Source organism: Cupressus sempervirens, chromosome 4, assembly GCF_028749045.1.
Source record: "Cupressus sempervirens isolate cs-2001-9-10 chromosome 4, ASM2874904v1, whole genome shotgun sequence".
Lineage (NCBI taxonomy): Eukaryota > Viridiplantae > Streptophyta > Pinopsida > Cupressales > Cupressaceae > Cupressus > Cupressus sempervirens.
The window spans coordinates 522906862-522926188 of NC_143121.1; the positions used below are offsets into that span (position 1 = coordinate 522906862).

The window sequence follows — 19327 nt, forward strand, 5'->3', positions numbered from 1 at the left end:
AGTCAATTGAGTCATTATTTGCGCCATTAATGGTTCCCTTAAACAACCAAAAAGTTCACAAGATACCAAGCAAGTTTTGCACAAATACCACGATAACGATACATTATAAGTACCAATAGACTTGCACAATTGATCTAATTGCTTAAAGTTTTCCAAAAATTGAGAAGCAATTCTCAAAAATATTTTTATTGAACTTTAAATTTACAAAATGTACCACAGCTATTGGAACGTGCTAGTAGGCTATTAATGCTCTTCCTCTTAATCTCAATGATTATGGAAATATAATGGCATTGTTGTGAAAATTGTTTAAAATTGTCCTATCTCTCATAAATTAAAATTTATATGAAACCACTCCATATGCTCAAATCTAAACAGAAAAGACACAAAGATGGGGACATCATCTGGATTCATCATCTAACGTGGGAAACACGGCCAAATTCAATGTTCCCATTTATACCCCATGCTATTTCGCCGTGAAAGAAATAATGGGGACTTTTCTGCAATTTTTTTTAACGTCTGAGCATAGTTAATCACTCTTCCTGCCTACCTGATAGGTTGCCTTGTAATAGTAATCGTATTAGTTTCAAGCAAAAAGGCAGGCTTCCACAAGCTTCTTGTCAGAATAATGGAGTAAAATGTTTCTGTTGGACAGAGAAGCAAACTACGAGAATTCTGCAAGCTCTTCAACTTGATAAAGGGAAACCCACTTTAGATTGTTTCGACAACATAGGAAGCTATCAATCAGGGCGATGGCTCTTTCACCCATTCGTCTGCTTAAAATTCACACGGAAACTGCAATTTTCGCTGAGATCTCCACGATCTTGTAGCGAAATTTTGCGCCAATTTCAGCGAAGAACTCGGCACTGAGTAATTAAGCAAGCAACTCGCAAACCTCTTGGATTTGCAGGGTCGGAGAGTAATTGCCATTTTTTTCAAACTATGCAAGTGAAACTGTTAAAGCCGTTGTCAATATCAAATATCATGTCAAACTTGTACAGACAAAAGAATCACATTGCACTAATGAGATGCTTTAATTGCCCTGAAGCTATTTGGACATTTTCAAACTGTCTAATAAAGGTTGCAGATGAGTTTACAGGAGCATTATACATAGGAAAACTTCTTAGTATCTGCACTGAAGTACCTGATCCCTAGATTTCTGTTGTAGTCGATGGGTATTATACTACTGAAGAGATCTCCATTCTTGAAGATGGGTTAACAAAAACCAAAGCATTTGGCAAAACGCAAAGGAGGCGCGCTTCTTGTAACTCGCAAATTATCATTTACAAAAGCTCACAAGCAAAGGAGGCGCACTTCTTGTAACCCTCTTAGATTGTTTCGAAAGCTGTCCCTTATTACATTTTTTTTTCAAAGTTATTCACTTCTACAACATAAACGCCATTGCAGGGAAAGTCGTAAGAAATTTCCCTATTTCTCTCATAATTACACATTTGCATGATAGAAGGGACATGAAAACTTGAAACGCCCTGTTAAAAAAATCAGAGAGAGATATGCATATGAACAAGTCTAGTTCTAATGTACAAATAGCTTGAAAGCTATGGTCAGAGCATTAACTTAGAAAAATACTGTTCGAAGTCTTGATCAATTGTTAGGGCTCTTGAACCTTTAAGTTTATGCTCTTCTGCATGAGAAAGGAATATTGGAGATTAGTATCTAAAATTTAAATGTTGATGTAATAAACAGCAACATAGAATGATGGTTTAAATACTACATCGGATTAGAAAACACATCAACTTGCATATATTTACAGATATCCCCAAAATGATAGAATGAGAGCTTTACCTTCCTTACGGGTCACACGTCCAGAAGAAAGAACATATGATGGCAATGGCTCATTGATGTCAGAACTAATTTTGTTGCTTACGGTCTGTCCATCTGAATACATTTCTACATTTGCGTCTATTCCTTTATATGATTCATTTGATCTGATTGAACCCCCAACGTGCCTGCATGGAAAAGTGATGCCCTTTGAATAGCAGTCCAGAGAATTTTGACTGCTTCCATATTCAACTAAGGAACTATTGGCAGTTGATGCTAATAACTGGGACTCTGCCCCTATGTGGCTACCCTTCCTACTTCCAGGACCAAATTCCCACATGCCACTTCTTGTATTAACAGACTTGTGCCTTTTACCGATGGCAAGATTTACGGAATCTAGAGAACCTACAAAATTTGTTTTGCCGATATCTATTGCTGGTAAATTTACATCATTTTCCTCCGCTCCAAGCATACCATCTTTGGTAATAAGACATCTATCAACCTGATCATGTTCTGAATATGATTGACGAGTTTGTTTGCCCTCATCATGTATGCAATCCTGTAAATTTACATGCAGACAATCCAAATCTGTGGTTGTTCTCCTTTTAGATTCTTTTCTTCCTACTGAATGCATAGAATCCTCAGAAACCTCTAATCCAACAAAGGTTGTACAACTGTGTGAAGAACCTGAAGATTGGTTACGAGGAATGTTACAAGATTGATTAACATTATGATGATATAATTGACTGTAACGACGTGAAGCATCACTGGCTATATCTTTGGATGATTCAGAAGTGCAGGAATATCCTGTTGGAAAAGATCCTGGTCTTCCATCTGCAGGATCCAAACTGGATTGTAGTAATGAACTAGATTCTGCACCGTTGACAGAACTTGGGAACATAACATTTCCATCTCTGTTAACAGTGCTGTATCCAACGCATTCAGACATATCAATATCTGCATTAGAGTCTAATTTTCCTGCATTTGATTCCAATACAGTGCTCTCATTCAGAAAAGTGACTTCTGACACAGCACAATCAGTTTCAGGCCATGTGACAAAATCTAAACGTCTGGAGGAATCATTGCACAAACTACAAGCATCAAGCAAAGGACATTCTCTCTCAGAATAGATTAGCTTTGTTTTGAACTTGTGTTTTGATGATGGTAAGTTTATTTCTTCTTCCAACTTGCGCTTTTTACTTAATTCTCTGCAGATGAAATCGACCTGTTTGTCCTGATTCCTGGAAAGCAATAAGGAAATGAGCAAAATGCAATAACTCTATGATAATCAAGGATAATTGATAATATATAAAGAGTAGTACATCTTAACAGAAGAATATAGACAGTAAGAAGGAAAAGCATTCATGCACAGAGTAACCAGCAGTGTGCTCTTCTTATTATGGTAGATGGATTACATGGTAGCAATTTAAATAACTTTATTTGAGATTACATAGTAGCAATTTAAATAAGTTTATTCATTATGAAGTAAGTAGCTTCGATTTGGAAAGCAGTTGAATTTTACACAAATAACTTATATTATATCCTGGTGTACCATGAGGACAAATCCCCAACCCTCTGCAATACTTCCAAGCCATCATGACAGTTGTGAACATCCCTGGCCTTAACATTTTCTTTCAAATCTGCAAGATGCCTCAAAAAAGTAGAAATCAATAAAAAAAATCTGCAAGATACATCTGATACATTCTTTGACCATCACAGGGACATGTAAGCATTTCAAATGGAGAAAGGGCAACCTCAGTTGTTATAGAGAAGAAAACATAATTACGAAAAAAGGGGTTTCAAAAAAAACATAGGGGTAAATCTAAATGCCTACATGTAGAACATTTGCATTCACTTTGTGCCCGCTGCCAGTTATGAAGTTTCACTTTTTGCATCTAATTTTCTCATTCTGAGTTCCCAGGTCAGCAGTTTGAAGACATTCACAATTGTCAAATTTTGATTTCAGCAGCATCACATTAGAGGGGTAAGATGGGCTCTACACTAACCTTGTACTACAACAATCAATTTACTTCTCTTTTATTGTTCCCTTTTTTCTTTAAATTTAGGCAGTGACTATTTCAGTTTGCTCTTGCAAAACCACAAGTTACCATACAGTGAGCATCTGAGACATATCTTTAATCTGTCTTCAACGGTAAAAATGAACGATAGTTATGAAAATGAAATGGGCAGTGAAGAACTAAATCCAAAGGGAGTTGACAGCAATATTAGGGGTTCTCATTCTTATGGGAATACAAACACAAGTGCCGTTGCATGAAATGTCCCTTTTTTCAAATAGGATTTAATAACAAACAATAATAATAATATTATAATATAAAATCATTAATAAATAAAATAAAATATTTTAAAGGTGTAAAATATTACAATTACGCATAGTTACACCACCGTTGGGGACTGGGGGACAGCAGAACAGGGAGATGGGTTTCCAGGACATAGGGACAAGGCACCCCAATTTGGGGATGACGGTTACGATGCCTGCAAGGTGGCAGGGGGTTGCTGTATATACCATATACTATACATAAGGTACTTAAAATGCTAGTTATGAAAAGTTGTATAAGACTATTAAGAAGTAAAACAGTAAAATTGTAAATGTCAAATACTAAATAGTAAATACTTCAACATTAAACAATGAGCATTGAAGTTTTGAATATCGAATTACTAATTAGAAATTAGAATACTCGATACTAAATGAAAATTTATATTGTCAAATCGGCAAATGGACGATTTCTATTATATCAAAAATATCGTTAAGATGATTACAACGAGTAGCATGATATCAAAACAAGTAAAAAAAGTCGAGATGTAGTGAAAAGAGGCCTCCAATCGTCCCTTGGGAGGTCAGGCCTGAAGGTCAACTCCTTATCATTTGAACTACTAACAGGCAGTGATTGGCAACAAAGTAATGATCAACAGCTGAATGGCAATGCTGCTGAGGACTTGGGAACATCCCCACATCCTGAGGACATCCTCATTCCAGGAATGCTAGGGTTTAGGGGGATGCGTCCCCGTGTAACACTGAATTTAAAAATTAGCATAATTAATACTTATGGAGAAAGATAATTTTGAACTTAACTTGGTGCCATTGAAATTCAAATTAAAGAACCATTGGAAAGAGGAGAGGCATGGTCATTTGGGTATACCTTGGTGCTTGATCACTGGTGCGAACAGATAAGTAAACATTTCAATGTAATATAAGGACATGGCATTATGGACTCCAAGTAGGACCGACAACTAGCTACACATAAATCACATGGTTATTAGCTTTGAAAATGTCTTATGGATAAAATCCAAAAGGAGATTTTATATTACATCGAAATCATAATAATAAATGCATTTGAGTGAATTAAGGACAACATATACATGCCACATGACATGAGAAATAATAATTAGGCAAGTTTCATAATGATGATTTTAACAACCCCCGTCACATGGTAAAGGTATGTCATTGAAGGAAAATCGAACCATGCTCAGAACAAATACAAGTCATATTTCTCACACTCAGCTCAGAACTGTCCTGGCTAACTCTAAAAACTTCACAAGGGTTTGGATAAGGATTCGGCACTTCTTCTTAAGCTACAAAAAAAGAAAAATGTCTTTTTTAGGGGAAATAAACCAACACTTTTGGGGTAGAATCCTTAAACCCAACAATGATTTCATGCTTATGGTCGTGAAGCAGATTTGGGAGAACATCTAAGAACAGGTCATCAGCACAAATGAATAGCGACATTCCTGGCCTGCTTGTGTCTATTTTATTGGTAATCGATGAGTCCAAATTTGTTGCCCTCCACTTACACCATGCTATATTTGATAAAAAAAATCTAAAAGATTTGATGTTGGCAGTGGGGAATGGAGATGAGAATTCAATCGTCCCATACCCAAAGAATTATAATAATCAAAGAAATCCTAAAAATGTCTGTAGCCAGGAAGTGAACAAAATTCCAATTCTCTCTCTGTGAAACAAGAGGGCATTTGAAGAGAGGATGACGGTTACAGCCAGGAACATAGAGTTTCTACAAAAATGGCTAGGGCTGAAACTTGTTGGGGTGATGAATGGTGGAAGGAATATTTGAAAGCCGAGGGTTATGAACCTTTTAAGGCCGAGGAAGGCAATGTCAAAGCACAGCCAGAGGATGAGAAGAGGCCAAGAGGCAAGCCGGGAAGACCAAGGAAACTGAAGTTGAAGAATGCCACAGCTCATGGAAAAGTCCCTGAGGAGCCAGCGCCATCATATGCACATGTGAATAGATTGCCACCTCATGGGAATTGCTATATTGTAAATCAATGGCTACTCGAAAAGAAGAAACAGAAAGTGAGGTAGGTCCTCATGAGGATCCCGTGATGTTGGGCATTTTCATATCAAAAGTTCAAGTTTTTGCATGTTACTATGGTTCTTTAGTATGAATAGCTGATATCAATGTCTATAGGGTTTAGAATAGTTACAGTATACAGTGAATATATCTAACTTTTGACTAGTAATTGGGGCAGGCAAATATGCCTTTTTGGTATGGACCAATGTCAATGTAATTAAACAATACACAGGTCGATAGAATGTGGGGTAGGTCAGTAGGGCATGGTGCTCTGCCACAATTTGGAAGGATATCAGAAAATAGTGTGTGTAAAGTTTCTCCCAGTATGCAGTTTACAGTCAAATTTAGACAGGAGATACAGTTAGATATTCAGTTGGTCTGGAGCTATGCTTGACTCTGGTTTTGCAAACTGTAAACATTTTCTAAAGCAATATAAAACATTGATTTTGGCCTCTTACTTAGCCAAGAAACTGTAACACAATTAAATTAAGTTTAATGAATGGTCAAAAGGCATGAAATCAAAAATTGTGACCTCAAACATGGGATACAAAAGGGAGAAGAGAACGGGTGAGAGAGAGGAAGGAAGAGAAAAGGGAAGGTGTGAATCAAGAAAGAATTTATGGAAAAGAAAAAAGAGATGACAAAAGAAAATAAGGAAGTGACTCCTTCAAAAGGTAAAGTTATTAAAAGTTCATCTCTTAGATTGACAATCATGAAAGGTTGTGACTCTTTGAAAAGGCAGAAAATAATGAAGGGTTGTGACTCTTCAAAAGAGTGGTAATTGTGAAAGGCCGTGACCATTGCAAAGGGTAGACATGATGAAGAAGTGTGACTCTCCTTGAAATTGGAAGATATAGAAGGGAGAAGGTTTTACCGGAGGAGGACATCCAAGGGAGATCAGTTTGGGGAAAAGTATATTATTCCCAAAGGCAACAATGAAGAGTGGGGATCAATTTTTTATGAAAGGTGGTGACCCTTTTCAGCAATAAAGGAGATTTCATTCCAAGTATTGAAGGACTTATCAACCATCATCCATCATCCCTCAAGAAACCAAGCATCACTCTATCAAAACAACTTTCATTCAATCATCATCCATAAATTTATCAAACCAGCATTCACTATATTGCCTCTTTTCAGTCATCTAATCAAACATTACTTAATCACAACTCACCAGAACTTCAAATCACCAAACCAAAGTATTCATTCAATCAATCATTCAACAACAACTGAACAAATCATATTTTTCTTACAACAATCCCATTCAAGAATAAAGAATCTGAATATTATCTGCAAATTGTTATACGGTAACAGTTCTCAAAATAGACAGCACAGTGGGTCTTATTTATGATTTCTTGCTTATGAATAATAGTCCTATCTATGATTCTGTTTATGAATAATGTATATGAATATGCTATTATTGTGTGATCTTTTATTTGAAGGATACATGCAATAATTTGTAACTCTACGTGTTTTTTTGTAATCAAACATGGTAAGGGATATAGGGGAATACAAGGACAGAGAAACTGTTCCTGGGTCCTCTTCTAAGCACACCACCTCATGGTAGTGACAGATTGTCCCATTAGGCCAAGGGGGTGCAAGGAGTGCCCTGCACTTGGTCTTTGAAGGGAATGGCGCTCCACAGACCCTACTGTAGTCCCTTCAAACCTATACCTTGGTTGACCATTATGTTAAGAAACTCCAATACTCTAACCATGAGGAAGATCTGGGTGGCAATGGAAGAGGGGCATGGCTATGTGATTCCTTGCTAGGTACACCCTTTCATATGGATGGAAAAGGCCACATGATGGCTAAGAGGGATGACATCCATTCAGTATAGGATTGTTTAAGGTACCCTAATATGCCCCTTAGCTTAGCTCTCCTATGGTTGTATCCCATCAATAAACTAAATATACCTTATGATTAAATTAATGTTCCTAACCCTAGTAGGCAAGATTAGGCAAGATTATGCAAGTCTAAGGAAGATCTATTTCAATGATCTCCTAAAATGATGCAGGTACCTGGTAGTTACTAGTTCTATTCTATTTCTTGTTCTATTTGGACTTTCTGATTTAGGGCAAACCAAGGGTATTTACAAAAGGGGGCATTACACTGCAACACAAACAAACTGCTGCGCATTTCCTTCGAACTCTTTTCAGGAATTTACAAAATGCCCTTTAACTCCAAAAAGCTCTTGCAACAGTTTGTCACCATTTTTTAGCAATAATCAGGTTGAAAATGCAAAGGGCAGCAAGCATTGAGTGTATCATACTTGCAAAATCAATTTTCATGGTACTAGTGTTAAGACACCATTTATTAGGTGACAGTGGACATGAAGTAGAGTTTGTGGGGATATAACATTGGAAATGGCCAAGTTGATTGAATGCACACCATTGCCATCTATTTACAAGTATTCCAATATAGAGGCTAAGAGTATCATGATAGAGGGAAGAGCAAGGTCACTCTATTGCAAATGGGAAAAGGGCAGTGGTAAGGATGTTGAATTTGCGATATGAATAGGCTGATAATTCAATGGCCAATCTTTCTATATCCATGTTATCCCATTTCACACAGGGAGAACTCATAAATTTAAAGACATATTAAGGAATACAACTACAATCTGTTAATGTTATGCCTAGAAATAAAGATAAACAAAAAATAAATAACACTAAGAAACAGAAAGACACAATGATATATCCTAAGAAAACCCTTCAACTCAAGGGCAGACTCTCATACGCATGTCTCTTCATATTTCCAAATGCAAGCAAATGAAAGAGCACCATGAAGATAATCAGGATATCTCTTGCAGCTACAAACATCAACATTCCCTCTTAGCAAAGGACATGTCATTTGCAGATTTCAAGATGTGTGTCAACAACAAACCTTATTACAGATTTTTCTCAACATGATATAGTCATCTTAGCATGGTATTCACCATGGCTATTCCTAGAGGGCGAAGAACCAGAAAACTAAGTCATGGAGTCGCATACATGACTTCCACCATGGATACTCCCAAAAGGTGGATCCACCATGGCTACACCCAGAGGGTGGAATAAAGGCTTTCACCTCAAATTTCTCTTGTAAAGAAGAATGCAATCGAGGGATTGCACCTCAAACTTCTCTCTCACAAAAAAGAACTCATTAACAAGGGATTGCACCTCGAACTTCTCTATTACAGAGAAAAACTCATTAACAAGGGATTGACCTCGAACATCTCCCTCACAAAGAAGAATTTATTAACAAGGAATTGCACCTCAAACTTACCCTCATACAGAACTCATTAACAAGGGATTGCACCTCGAACTTTTGTGTCACGGAGAACTCATTAACAAGAGATTGTACCTCAAACTTCTCCCTCGCATAGAACAACTCATTAACAAGGGATTGCACCTCGAACTTCTCCCTCAAAGAGAAGAACTCATGAACAAGGGATTGCACCTCAAACTTCTCCCTTTGAGAGAAAAACTCATTAAAGCACATATAAGATTATCTGAATGTTGAGACTCCCTCTTAGCCAAGACTCCCTCTCAACAAGGACAACATGACTTCCTCCTAGAATGCATCAAATTCTTTCTCCCCTTAAGTACTATCTCTCAATATGCTCCTCAATCCATCCTTGAAACATTTAGTGAGATTAGTAATAGTTCATAGAATCAACCTAACACGAAAGGAAATACAAATGCTAGAAGCATACATAATTCACTTATTCTAATGTATGAATCAATAATTGCATAAAAAATCATGGACATTAAATACTTATTGTAATACCCCAAAATTGGCTCATTGCCATCTCAACCAATTCTGGTCTATTTCTGATCAATCTTAAAGTCCTATTCTAATAGGCAATTCTAATTCTGCTATTCGCTACTTGACTTAATTGTCAGATGCAGAAAACCTAAATCTACATTCATCATGCTTATTATTTAATTCCTATAGTATTTACTCATATTAGTCACATTAAACCTATTGATTAATATTTAATTTAATTATTAAGTATTTATATTTTAATTAAATTAAATTATATCCTAAGGCTAATGTACTATGGAATTAAATTTATTTAATTTAATAAATACGCCTATTTTAATTAATTAAATGTAATTATTTAATTAAATGAGAAAGGTATTTCTAATTAATTAAAAGAAATTATTTAATTAAATGGAGTACTTACTTCTAAATAATTAAACAAAGTTATTTAATTAAATGGGAAGCCATTCCTAATTAATTAAATGAAATTATTTAATTAAACAAAAGTGTCTCTAATTAATTAAAGATTATTTAATTAAATAGAAAAAAATAATTATGAGAGTATATCTCATTTTACTAAATTAAATATCTCAACAAAATCTCTCTTCAGTTCAAAAAGGGAAATTTCCAGTTCACTATTGATCAAAAATGAGTTAAATCAGTTAACTCCTTTTTCTACTCAAATTAAAACAGAAAACTCCTTATTTTACTCAAATTAAGTCTGTTAACTCCCTTTAATTTGGGAATCTCCCTTTATGACTGAACCTCATCTTCAATCCTGACCGTTGATCTGAATCGATCTCAACCGTTGATGGATTCCAGGAGAGTCTATTTAAGAGACCCTCATCTCCTCATTTTAGAGGATGAATTTGGTGAATTTGCATCGAATCGCTGTTAAAATTCATGCTCACGTTTGCTTACATTTCTTGCATACATTCTCATTCTTAGTTTAATCTCATTTTAGTTTAATCATGCATATGCTTAATCTAGTTTGCTTTATTTGTTCTTAGATTACATTGCATCTTTCATTTTAGATTAATTTGCATTCTCATTCTTAGCTTAATTTCATTGTCAAATCCTTCGTTCTTAGAGGGTCTGGTTGCCTGCACCTTGATTCTGAGTATATTAACAGGCAAAATCCCTTTAGATAGAAGGCAACAGGTCGCTTTGCGGGGCAAATTTCGGATGAACAATCCAATGTTCATTCCGAGATGAATCCGCATGCAATGACCGTTTTGAAGTGTGTGTGTTAGCATAGGCCGCATTTTCACATATACACTTATCTCTTTAATTATTTAATCTCTCTCACAGTCCATCAATTGTAACACAAACGCAAGCTACAAGACTTTGCAAGAACACCTTTGAATGATCATCATTGTACCTATACTTCTCACAACACAAATGATCTCCAAATGCAGAGTTCTTCCCACTACAGAGAAAAAAATCAGCATTACATTCTATCAATATATAGTAATCCCATAATATTTTGCCTAAAGAATCATCAACACTCACAGGGCTCTCCAATGGATGTTAAAACACCGTCCGAATAGAAATTTTTGCAAGGTCACCGGGAGACGGGGAGACTTTGAGGTCTCCGGTACTGGTACTGGTACCGGTACGGCAATTTTTCAAATAGGAGACGGGGGTACTTGGAGACGGCAATTTTTTTTTAAAATAAAAAATAAAAATAAATTTTTAATAGTTTAAACTTAAAGAGTCTAATACTAAAAGTAAATACAAAATTTCAAAATAGTAATACCGTAAGACTAAAAGACTAAAGTAAATAATAAATTAATAATACTAGTGTTGTCACATTAAAAATTAAAATAGATTCATAGAGTCAAACTGTCAAAGATTATAATAATAATAAGCGGTCAGATACAGAAGTATATTACTGAAATAGATTTTAAAACCTGACAAATTGGCATTGCTACAAAAAATTTGTGAAAATTATTGAATTATTCAACATTGATGCATGCATAGAGACACACTTAGGATTTCTATTTTCTAACTAAGATTTAGGATTGCTTAGTTTAAAAGGGAGTAAATCATTTTGTAATAGTGTTTTTTTTCCAGTTACACAGATTCAACTAACAAAGATTCCTATATTGGTACTAGGATATTGCCAACAGCAGATAAACAGGTACGAATAACAAATACGACTTATACATCAAACTGAAACATGATATCCTCTTGAAAAAACAGAAATATGGGACCAAATACATTCATGTTAACATACATAAAACCTCTAGTCTATCACTGTTATCGCTGAGTCTTTATCAGCAAATAGATGCTTGGTTTTCATGAGGAATAATACTATTATCAAGCATTTGCATATCAGATTTCTGTAACATATGTAATACTATCTTCTAATGCACTAACAACAGTTTTTGCACCCTAATTCCTCAGCCGCATAAATTTATGTGATTTGGGATCTTTACTGCAATCCTGTACAACTTCCAATATGTTGTCTTAGACTTGTATCGTGTTCCTGTAGGTGACGTACATCACCAAGCAGTTGTTACGGAATTCATATAGTACCTTAGATTTTTGCATTAAAAACATTTAAATGAGGGCTAAAATATATAAAAATTATTTAATATTATATTTTACATTTATATTTTATTAGGAGACTTCGGGGAGACTTCACTTTTTGGATTAGGAGACGGGGAGACTTCAAGAGACTTCGTCATGAAGTCTCCAACCTTTTTTGAGGTCTCCGGAGACGCGAAAAGTCTCCGAGACGCGTCTCGGTCTCCGAGACGCCACTTTTAGGGGGGAGACGGGTCTCCTGGTAACCATGAATTTTTGCAGTGACACAAAGGGATAAGCATTACAATACAGACAAACTGACTGCAGATCAGATACCAAGATACTCATGTTAATAGATATCTTTCAAACAAATGCAGCACTTGCTTATGATTGAAGTCTTCAAGGCTAATCAATCAATAAGCCTGCTAGTTTTTTACAAGAATCTAACCATCTCAAATGAAGTAAACTGATTGCAAATAACACAGCTCCATGATTATGCACAGATCATCTAATTTGATCATATGCCAAAACTTGTGATTATCCCTTAGCACTTGTATTCTCAGAACAAGATTAAAACAAAGACACAGAAACATATGCCTAACTCCCCTGAACTTTCTTCCCATCAAATGATCTCAACAACAACCTGGTTCTGAAAAACCACATGATGATAATGAAACACCGCTGTATAACAGAAAAGGCCAAAACTGAAGACCAATCGACGGCAGGTTGATAATAAGAAAACAGCAACAATGGTCATTAGAAAGGACATAATCAAAGAACCGACCATATTGAAGAACCTTTGGTATAAATGAATCAACAGCAGCCAAGAAAGAACCACCGACTCCAGTAAATGAATCGTTGATACTTCATTTTCACTAAAATGATGATAAATTCTGCCAGCTAATCAAAGACATTTGAGGTGCTATGTCAGCACACATAGACGCCAAAAAATGAACTCTTTGAATGCACAAAGACAACAAGACAAAGGTGAACAATGCATAACATAAAATAACAAGAGCAGAAGACAGAAAGCCTTTCACAGTTCAAGCCCAACAAAATCATCACAAAGAGTATGAAGCTATCGAACCAAGACCAAAATTGAACAAAAGAAATTCCCTTATGTGGTGTTATCCATCCTGCTTTGATACCATGTTAATATTATGCCCATAAATAAAGAAAAACAGTAATAAACAAAAATAAAGAACACTAAGGCACATAAAGATAGAATGGTTTATCCTGAGAAAACCCTCCAACTTGAGGGTAAAAACCCAGCCATGCCAAAAAATATCTCTTTTATTAAATAATAGAGGTCTGAGTACAATGCTTCTAACAGAAAACAATACTCATCACAAAAGCAATGATATATATCTAGAATTGAGAGACTTCATATCACAACCAAAAGTTTCTTCATTTTCCAAATACATGTCTCTTCACATTTCCAAACGCATGTTTCTTCATACTCTCAAACACGAACACGTGTCTCTTTTCCAAATGCAAGTATATGAAAGATCACCATGCAGGTAATCAGCATATCTCCTGCTGTTACAAACATCAACGCAATCCAGCCACTCTTATGCAGCTCCTAGAGAAGACAAATTGTGTACCTCTCTTCTCAACAAATCATATTTCAAAAGTGAACATATTGATGCAGGTTATAAAGCAAACATGGATTAAAAAAGGTTCTGTTGTCACAAATGGGCGGATTGATATTTGACACTTGCCACTCATTAATATCCAGTTATATTTATCTTTCTTGGAAAGATTGTCTTGACAAACAACATCATACAAGTGTGATAATATTTAGCACTTGGTCAGAGAAGCCTAAGAATGTTGATTACCACTCTGGCCATGGAGAAGGTTGGGCCTTCCAATGTTGTGCAATTTGTGATAGATCCAACTTTTATTTGGAAGTTAGCTAATTGATGCTTGGAAGCAGTTTAAAACACACATTTTTCAATCCATAATGTGTCATACATTGAACAATGCTTTAAAAAGCATTAGAAAAATAGATTGGGTGAAAATGGCCTAAGCAAGAGGCATGCAAATGTTCATATATAACCACCAGATGTCACTTGCATTATTCCAATTCTTTTGAAAGAGTTCTTCCAATTAATTGTGACTGAATATACTAGCTATATTTCCTAGAAGGAAATTGGAGGTGCAAGATGCTCTACACTCCATGGTGGTTTGCAATGAGTAAAAGAAGTTGCCGAATTCAGAAACAAAAATAAGAGAACAAGGTGAGACAAAGGATTCCTAATAACAATTGGGGCTCCAATATCAGGTAATAAATTTTTGTTTATAGATTTGTTCTTTGTTTTGTTTTTATTTTTTACACTAATACTGCTAATCGTTTTTATCTTTAATTTTTTTTCTTGTATATTTGCTTGTGAATATCTATCCTAGCACATGCAGTGTGAGTAATCAAGAATGCAGTTACAAATTCTCCTATTTTTGGAGAGATCATAAGACCTTTGATAGCATGCTTGATCAAATGGTGCAAGCAGCTCGTGACAGGATCTTTTATTACAATTCTATGAGGACTTATTTAGCTTGTTGTCACAGATAATAAGCCTTCAAGAAACTCAGATCTGTTCTCGGAATATTTCTCTGTTTTATTTTATAAATTTCTAAATATTTCTGAGTATCAAGAAGTTATAGAAAACCCACTAAAGCTGCCCAGATATTTTAGAAACAGATTACATTATTTTATGAGATGAAAGTAATCAACAGTGTACAGTTTATCCAAGTAACTCAAAAAATGCCTTAAAAACTCTAGCCACCCTTGCCAAAACCCTCAAAAAAACAGCACTGGGTCTCACTAAGACAACACACTTACCCTTGCTAATGTTAGCTTCAATGGTGCTCAAGTGGGTGCAGAAATATTGTTGTAGGTTTTCCAATTCTGATTCTAATTCCTCTAAATCACTCCTCCAAAGTTATCTCCAAACCTTGATAAGAATAGGCAACTCTGGAAATGATTTGCTACAGCATCTCACACCAAAGCCCTACCACTGAAACACGTCCTAATAATTAGGGGGAGCTCGTATGTCTCAGTGAAGTTTACTCAAGCATTTCAAATTTCAAGCCAAGAGATTGCAGCAACAATAGAAAAAAGTATGATCGCATAATAACATCCAAGAGAACCCAAATATGTTACAACATGACTCCCAAAAGAATGATTTAATTTCAACCCCAGATTCATTGCAGGCCCAACCAATGATCCAAATAAAATGCTAACAAACGAGCCAATAGTCTCCTTATTTTCCAACACCCCCTTGACTTTTTAGAAATATGTATAATGAAAATCAGTTACTTGTCCCTTAAGCAATGATTTAATGTCAACCACGGATTCATTGCAAGCCCAACCAATGATCCAAATAAAATGCTAACAAGCCAGTACTCTCCTTATTTTCCAACACCCATTTCACCTTTTAGAAATATGTTTAATAAAAATCAGTTACTTGTCCCTTAAGCTATGCTACCAATTTGTCCAAGTTTCTGTTCTATTTCCCAGCAGGAGATGTTTCAGAATCAAAAACTCCTGAATCCCTGTGGAATCTAACAAGGTTCAAGAAGTTTTTGCCCAAAATGTCTTAGCATTTCCCTATGAGTCGCAATGAATCTGATCGTGACATGGAGATTCTAGCCCGAATCTGGGACAAACCCATGCCCCGGCACAAATTGTGAGTGTTTTTAGCACTTTTTAAGAAGGAAACAATACACCAAAAACTTAAAACTTTAAAAGTAAATTTAAAAATATAAAATAAAAATGTCGCACATTTTTCCATTTCTTTGCACCACAACAATCAAAAAGCCAAGCTGTGATCATACAAGGGCACGATGGTACACAAGGTTGGGCACAACAGAGTCAAGAAACATTCTGGACCAAGAGCATTGCTAACCAAGATCAGGAGAAGAGTTTGAGCATGCATGGCAGGTAGTGTTTTTTAATTTGTTTCATTAGTTTCAATTTTTTTAGGACTATAGTTTAAAATTTGACAGTTTATTTTCTGTAGTTTAAAATTTAATATAATTATTTTATTTTTCCAATGTTTTTAAGTGTTAAGATATTAAACAAAATATTAAATTGTAGGTTTCATCATTTATGGAATAATATTCATTATAATCAATAATCAAATAATTTTAATATATATATTTAATATTAAAAATGTAAATTACACTTCTTGTTTGATTTATATCTATAAGATTAAATATATATTATTGTATTTTATGATTTAGTATTATTATAATTGTAACGTTTACAATTTATAGTTTAATAAACAAGTATTATTATAATTGTAACATTTACAATTTATAGTTTAACAAACGAGTATTATTAATTATTTTCTAATCAAAATAAAAAGATGGTCAGGAGGCTCCCATGTGTCCTTGCACCTCTAACTAGGGTTTTAACCTTTTCTCTTAGCAAGAAGGTTGCATTCAAATGCAAGAAGAGGCAGCTTGATTCAAACACAAGCATGAGCGACTTGATTCAACTCTATGTCCTCAAGCATTTTCATAGTATCTTCATGCATCCAATGGCCACGGTAGATTGTACTTTGATGGTTATGTGAGTGGTTATTGAGGAGACAGTGGCAAGGGTTGGGAGAAATCCTTGTGTGGCCCTACAAAAGGTTCAGATGTTCCTACTCCCACTGGGTTTGGTGTGGAATATTTTAACAGCATAATGCAGAGACCCAACTTTAAGGGTTTTGAAAAGGTTGACTCTTTCTCCACTCGCATCCCTGGTTGCCTAGGGCACGAAAACAAAAACATGTCAAAATCATCCAAGGTTGATAGGACCAAAGGTTGTTTCAAACTAGATTCAAAGGTGGAGAAAATGAATGAGGGTAAGAAGCGTGGTTTGTATGTTGAAGTGGTAAAGAAGGCAGCCAATAGGAGTACAAAATGGTTTGAGCCACTTCCAGATAAGCTGTCAATTTGTTTGAAGGAGATCAAAGAAGAGATTGCAGAAAATGTGAAATATTTCATGGCGTTTAGCTCGATAGGATCATTTAAGGAAGAATGGCCTACTCTTCAATAGATGCGCAGATGGATATAAGAGGTGTGGGGTCCCATTTTGATTGGGAACATTCAAATCTACCTCAGAGCACAAGGATTTTTTGCTGTTTTGACAATGAGCAAGATAGGTTGTAATGTCCACTTTTTCTGGGACATTATAATTTTGTGTTGCTGGCTCACTTCGCCTAGGAAGGTTCTTTATAGGGTGCAGTTTGAGGTTTGGCCTAGATATTTCTAGTTTTAGACCCATCAGAGCAATTGTGGCAGGTTCTTCGGATACTTACTATTTTTAGTAAGTAAACAGAGCTCAATATTCTTGATATCCCAATGTTGATCTAGAAGCGTCTCGCCAAGAGCTTTCCAACGAGCTATTGCACGTGCTTATCCGAGTTCGTTTGGTCAGTTATTTTAATGTCTGATGATTATTTGATTTATTGACTAAATAACTATTAAAGTTCATTTAATTTGTCAATTTATTTTAAAAAGGTGTTTTATCGCACATTGCTTACAAGGGCGTGCATCACATTGGGAAAAGTGATAAATGTACAACCGGTTCCACATGGGGAGGCATGTAGAAAATAATATTTGAAATAAATATTAATCTGGGAGCTGGAAACAGTTGTTGGTTATTTCTTTGAGGATGCAAACCCTTGAAGAAGCATTTGAAGGTTGGACGCAAACCTAACCTTCCTACAGGTTTTATCTACATTGCCAATCTGACTGTTATTTCTGTTTATAAGATTGGATCCTTTGGATTGTTGCATGTTATTGTATTGTTGTTGTATAGTACAGTAACATTGCTTGGTGGCTAATTGTATTAACTGCTGGTTTAAGTATGTACATTTGATTATTGGAGAAATAAAATAAAGTTTTTTGAGTTTCTGCAAATCTGCGAGTTACAAATCGTTTAAGGCTCTGGAATTTGTATCAAATATTGGTTTGCTATTTGGATTTAAATCTGAATGTATATATCTCGGGTTTTTGGTAAAATATCCGGAAAAGGATATTACAGTGGTATTAGAGCCAAGAATCCTACCATCCTGTGAAATTAGTCAACACTAAAAAGGGAGAAGACTATCACTGAAAAATATCTTTGTATTGAGAGTTATGGAATTTCTGTCACAACACTGGAAGAGGTATTCCTGAGAGTTGCTAGGTGTGACTTTGACAAAAGGAATCTTATGAATCTATTAAAGACAATGTTGATGTGGAAGATTGTTTCTGAAGATCAACTACTGATGATCGAAACAAGCGTTGGAGGTTCACTTCAAAGAATCACTTCATTTTTCGTGACTAGAATGTTGAAGAAAGAGTCGACACATGGATTGGTGAATCTTTTGCATTGAAGAGGTGGTTTACGCAGCTAATGACCTTCCATACGAGAACTTGTCTACCGTAAGGGAATCATTCCTCCTCAACCAATGGTATCAATAGTCTGCAATCCGTTTCTCGCCAGGCAAAGACCATACTCACAAGCTGTCTAGCATCACAATGGGAAGTAGGAGGAAGATCGTTGAGCCACCCGTAAGAAACATAGGGAAGGTGGACGCAAGGGATATCCGCAACAACAAAAGAGGCTGCCTTCAATACCGTCAAGCATTGCTCCCAGTCGACACGAGCGTCACTTCCACAGCACAGTCATCTCCAACATTTGTTGTGAAGGTTACATGAACAGGCATAGGTGTAGTATTGGCGGACGCGGAGTAGCAGGTGCATGGTCTCTTTTCCTATGCTATAAGGTATACCTATTAGGAGCTGGGCGTTTACGTTGAAGGTGAAACTCAGTGATTTAAACATCAAAAATCAAAGTGGGAGAGCATTCCGCGTGAGAATGGACTGTCACGCATTACAGTCGGGCATTTGAGCAAGGGTCAGGTGGTTACCATGGTAGACAAGACTACATCACCGAAGGCATTCATTGTTCACGG

General features: G+C 35.8%; 1 protein-coding gene across 1 annotated transcript in view; it reads right to left on the bottom strand.

The window, feature by feature from the left end:
- Positions 1-1026: 1026 nt before the first annotated feature.
- LOC149562231 (uncharacterized) overlaps positions 1027-19327 on the bottom strand; it is a 37690-nt gene continuing 19389 nt past the window's right edge. Inside the window, exons 2-3 of the mRNA XM_089825772.1 lie at positions 1801-3017; positions 1027-1639 (exon numbers count right to left, since the gene is read on the bottom strand). Coding sequence (XP_089681898.1) covers positions 1560-1639; positions 1801-3017 — 1297 coding nt within the window. The 3' untranslated portion in view covers positions 1027-1559. The remainder of the gene's footprint in view (positions 1640-1800; positions 3018-19327) is intronic.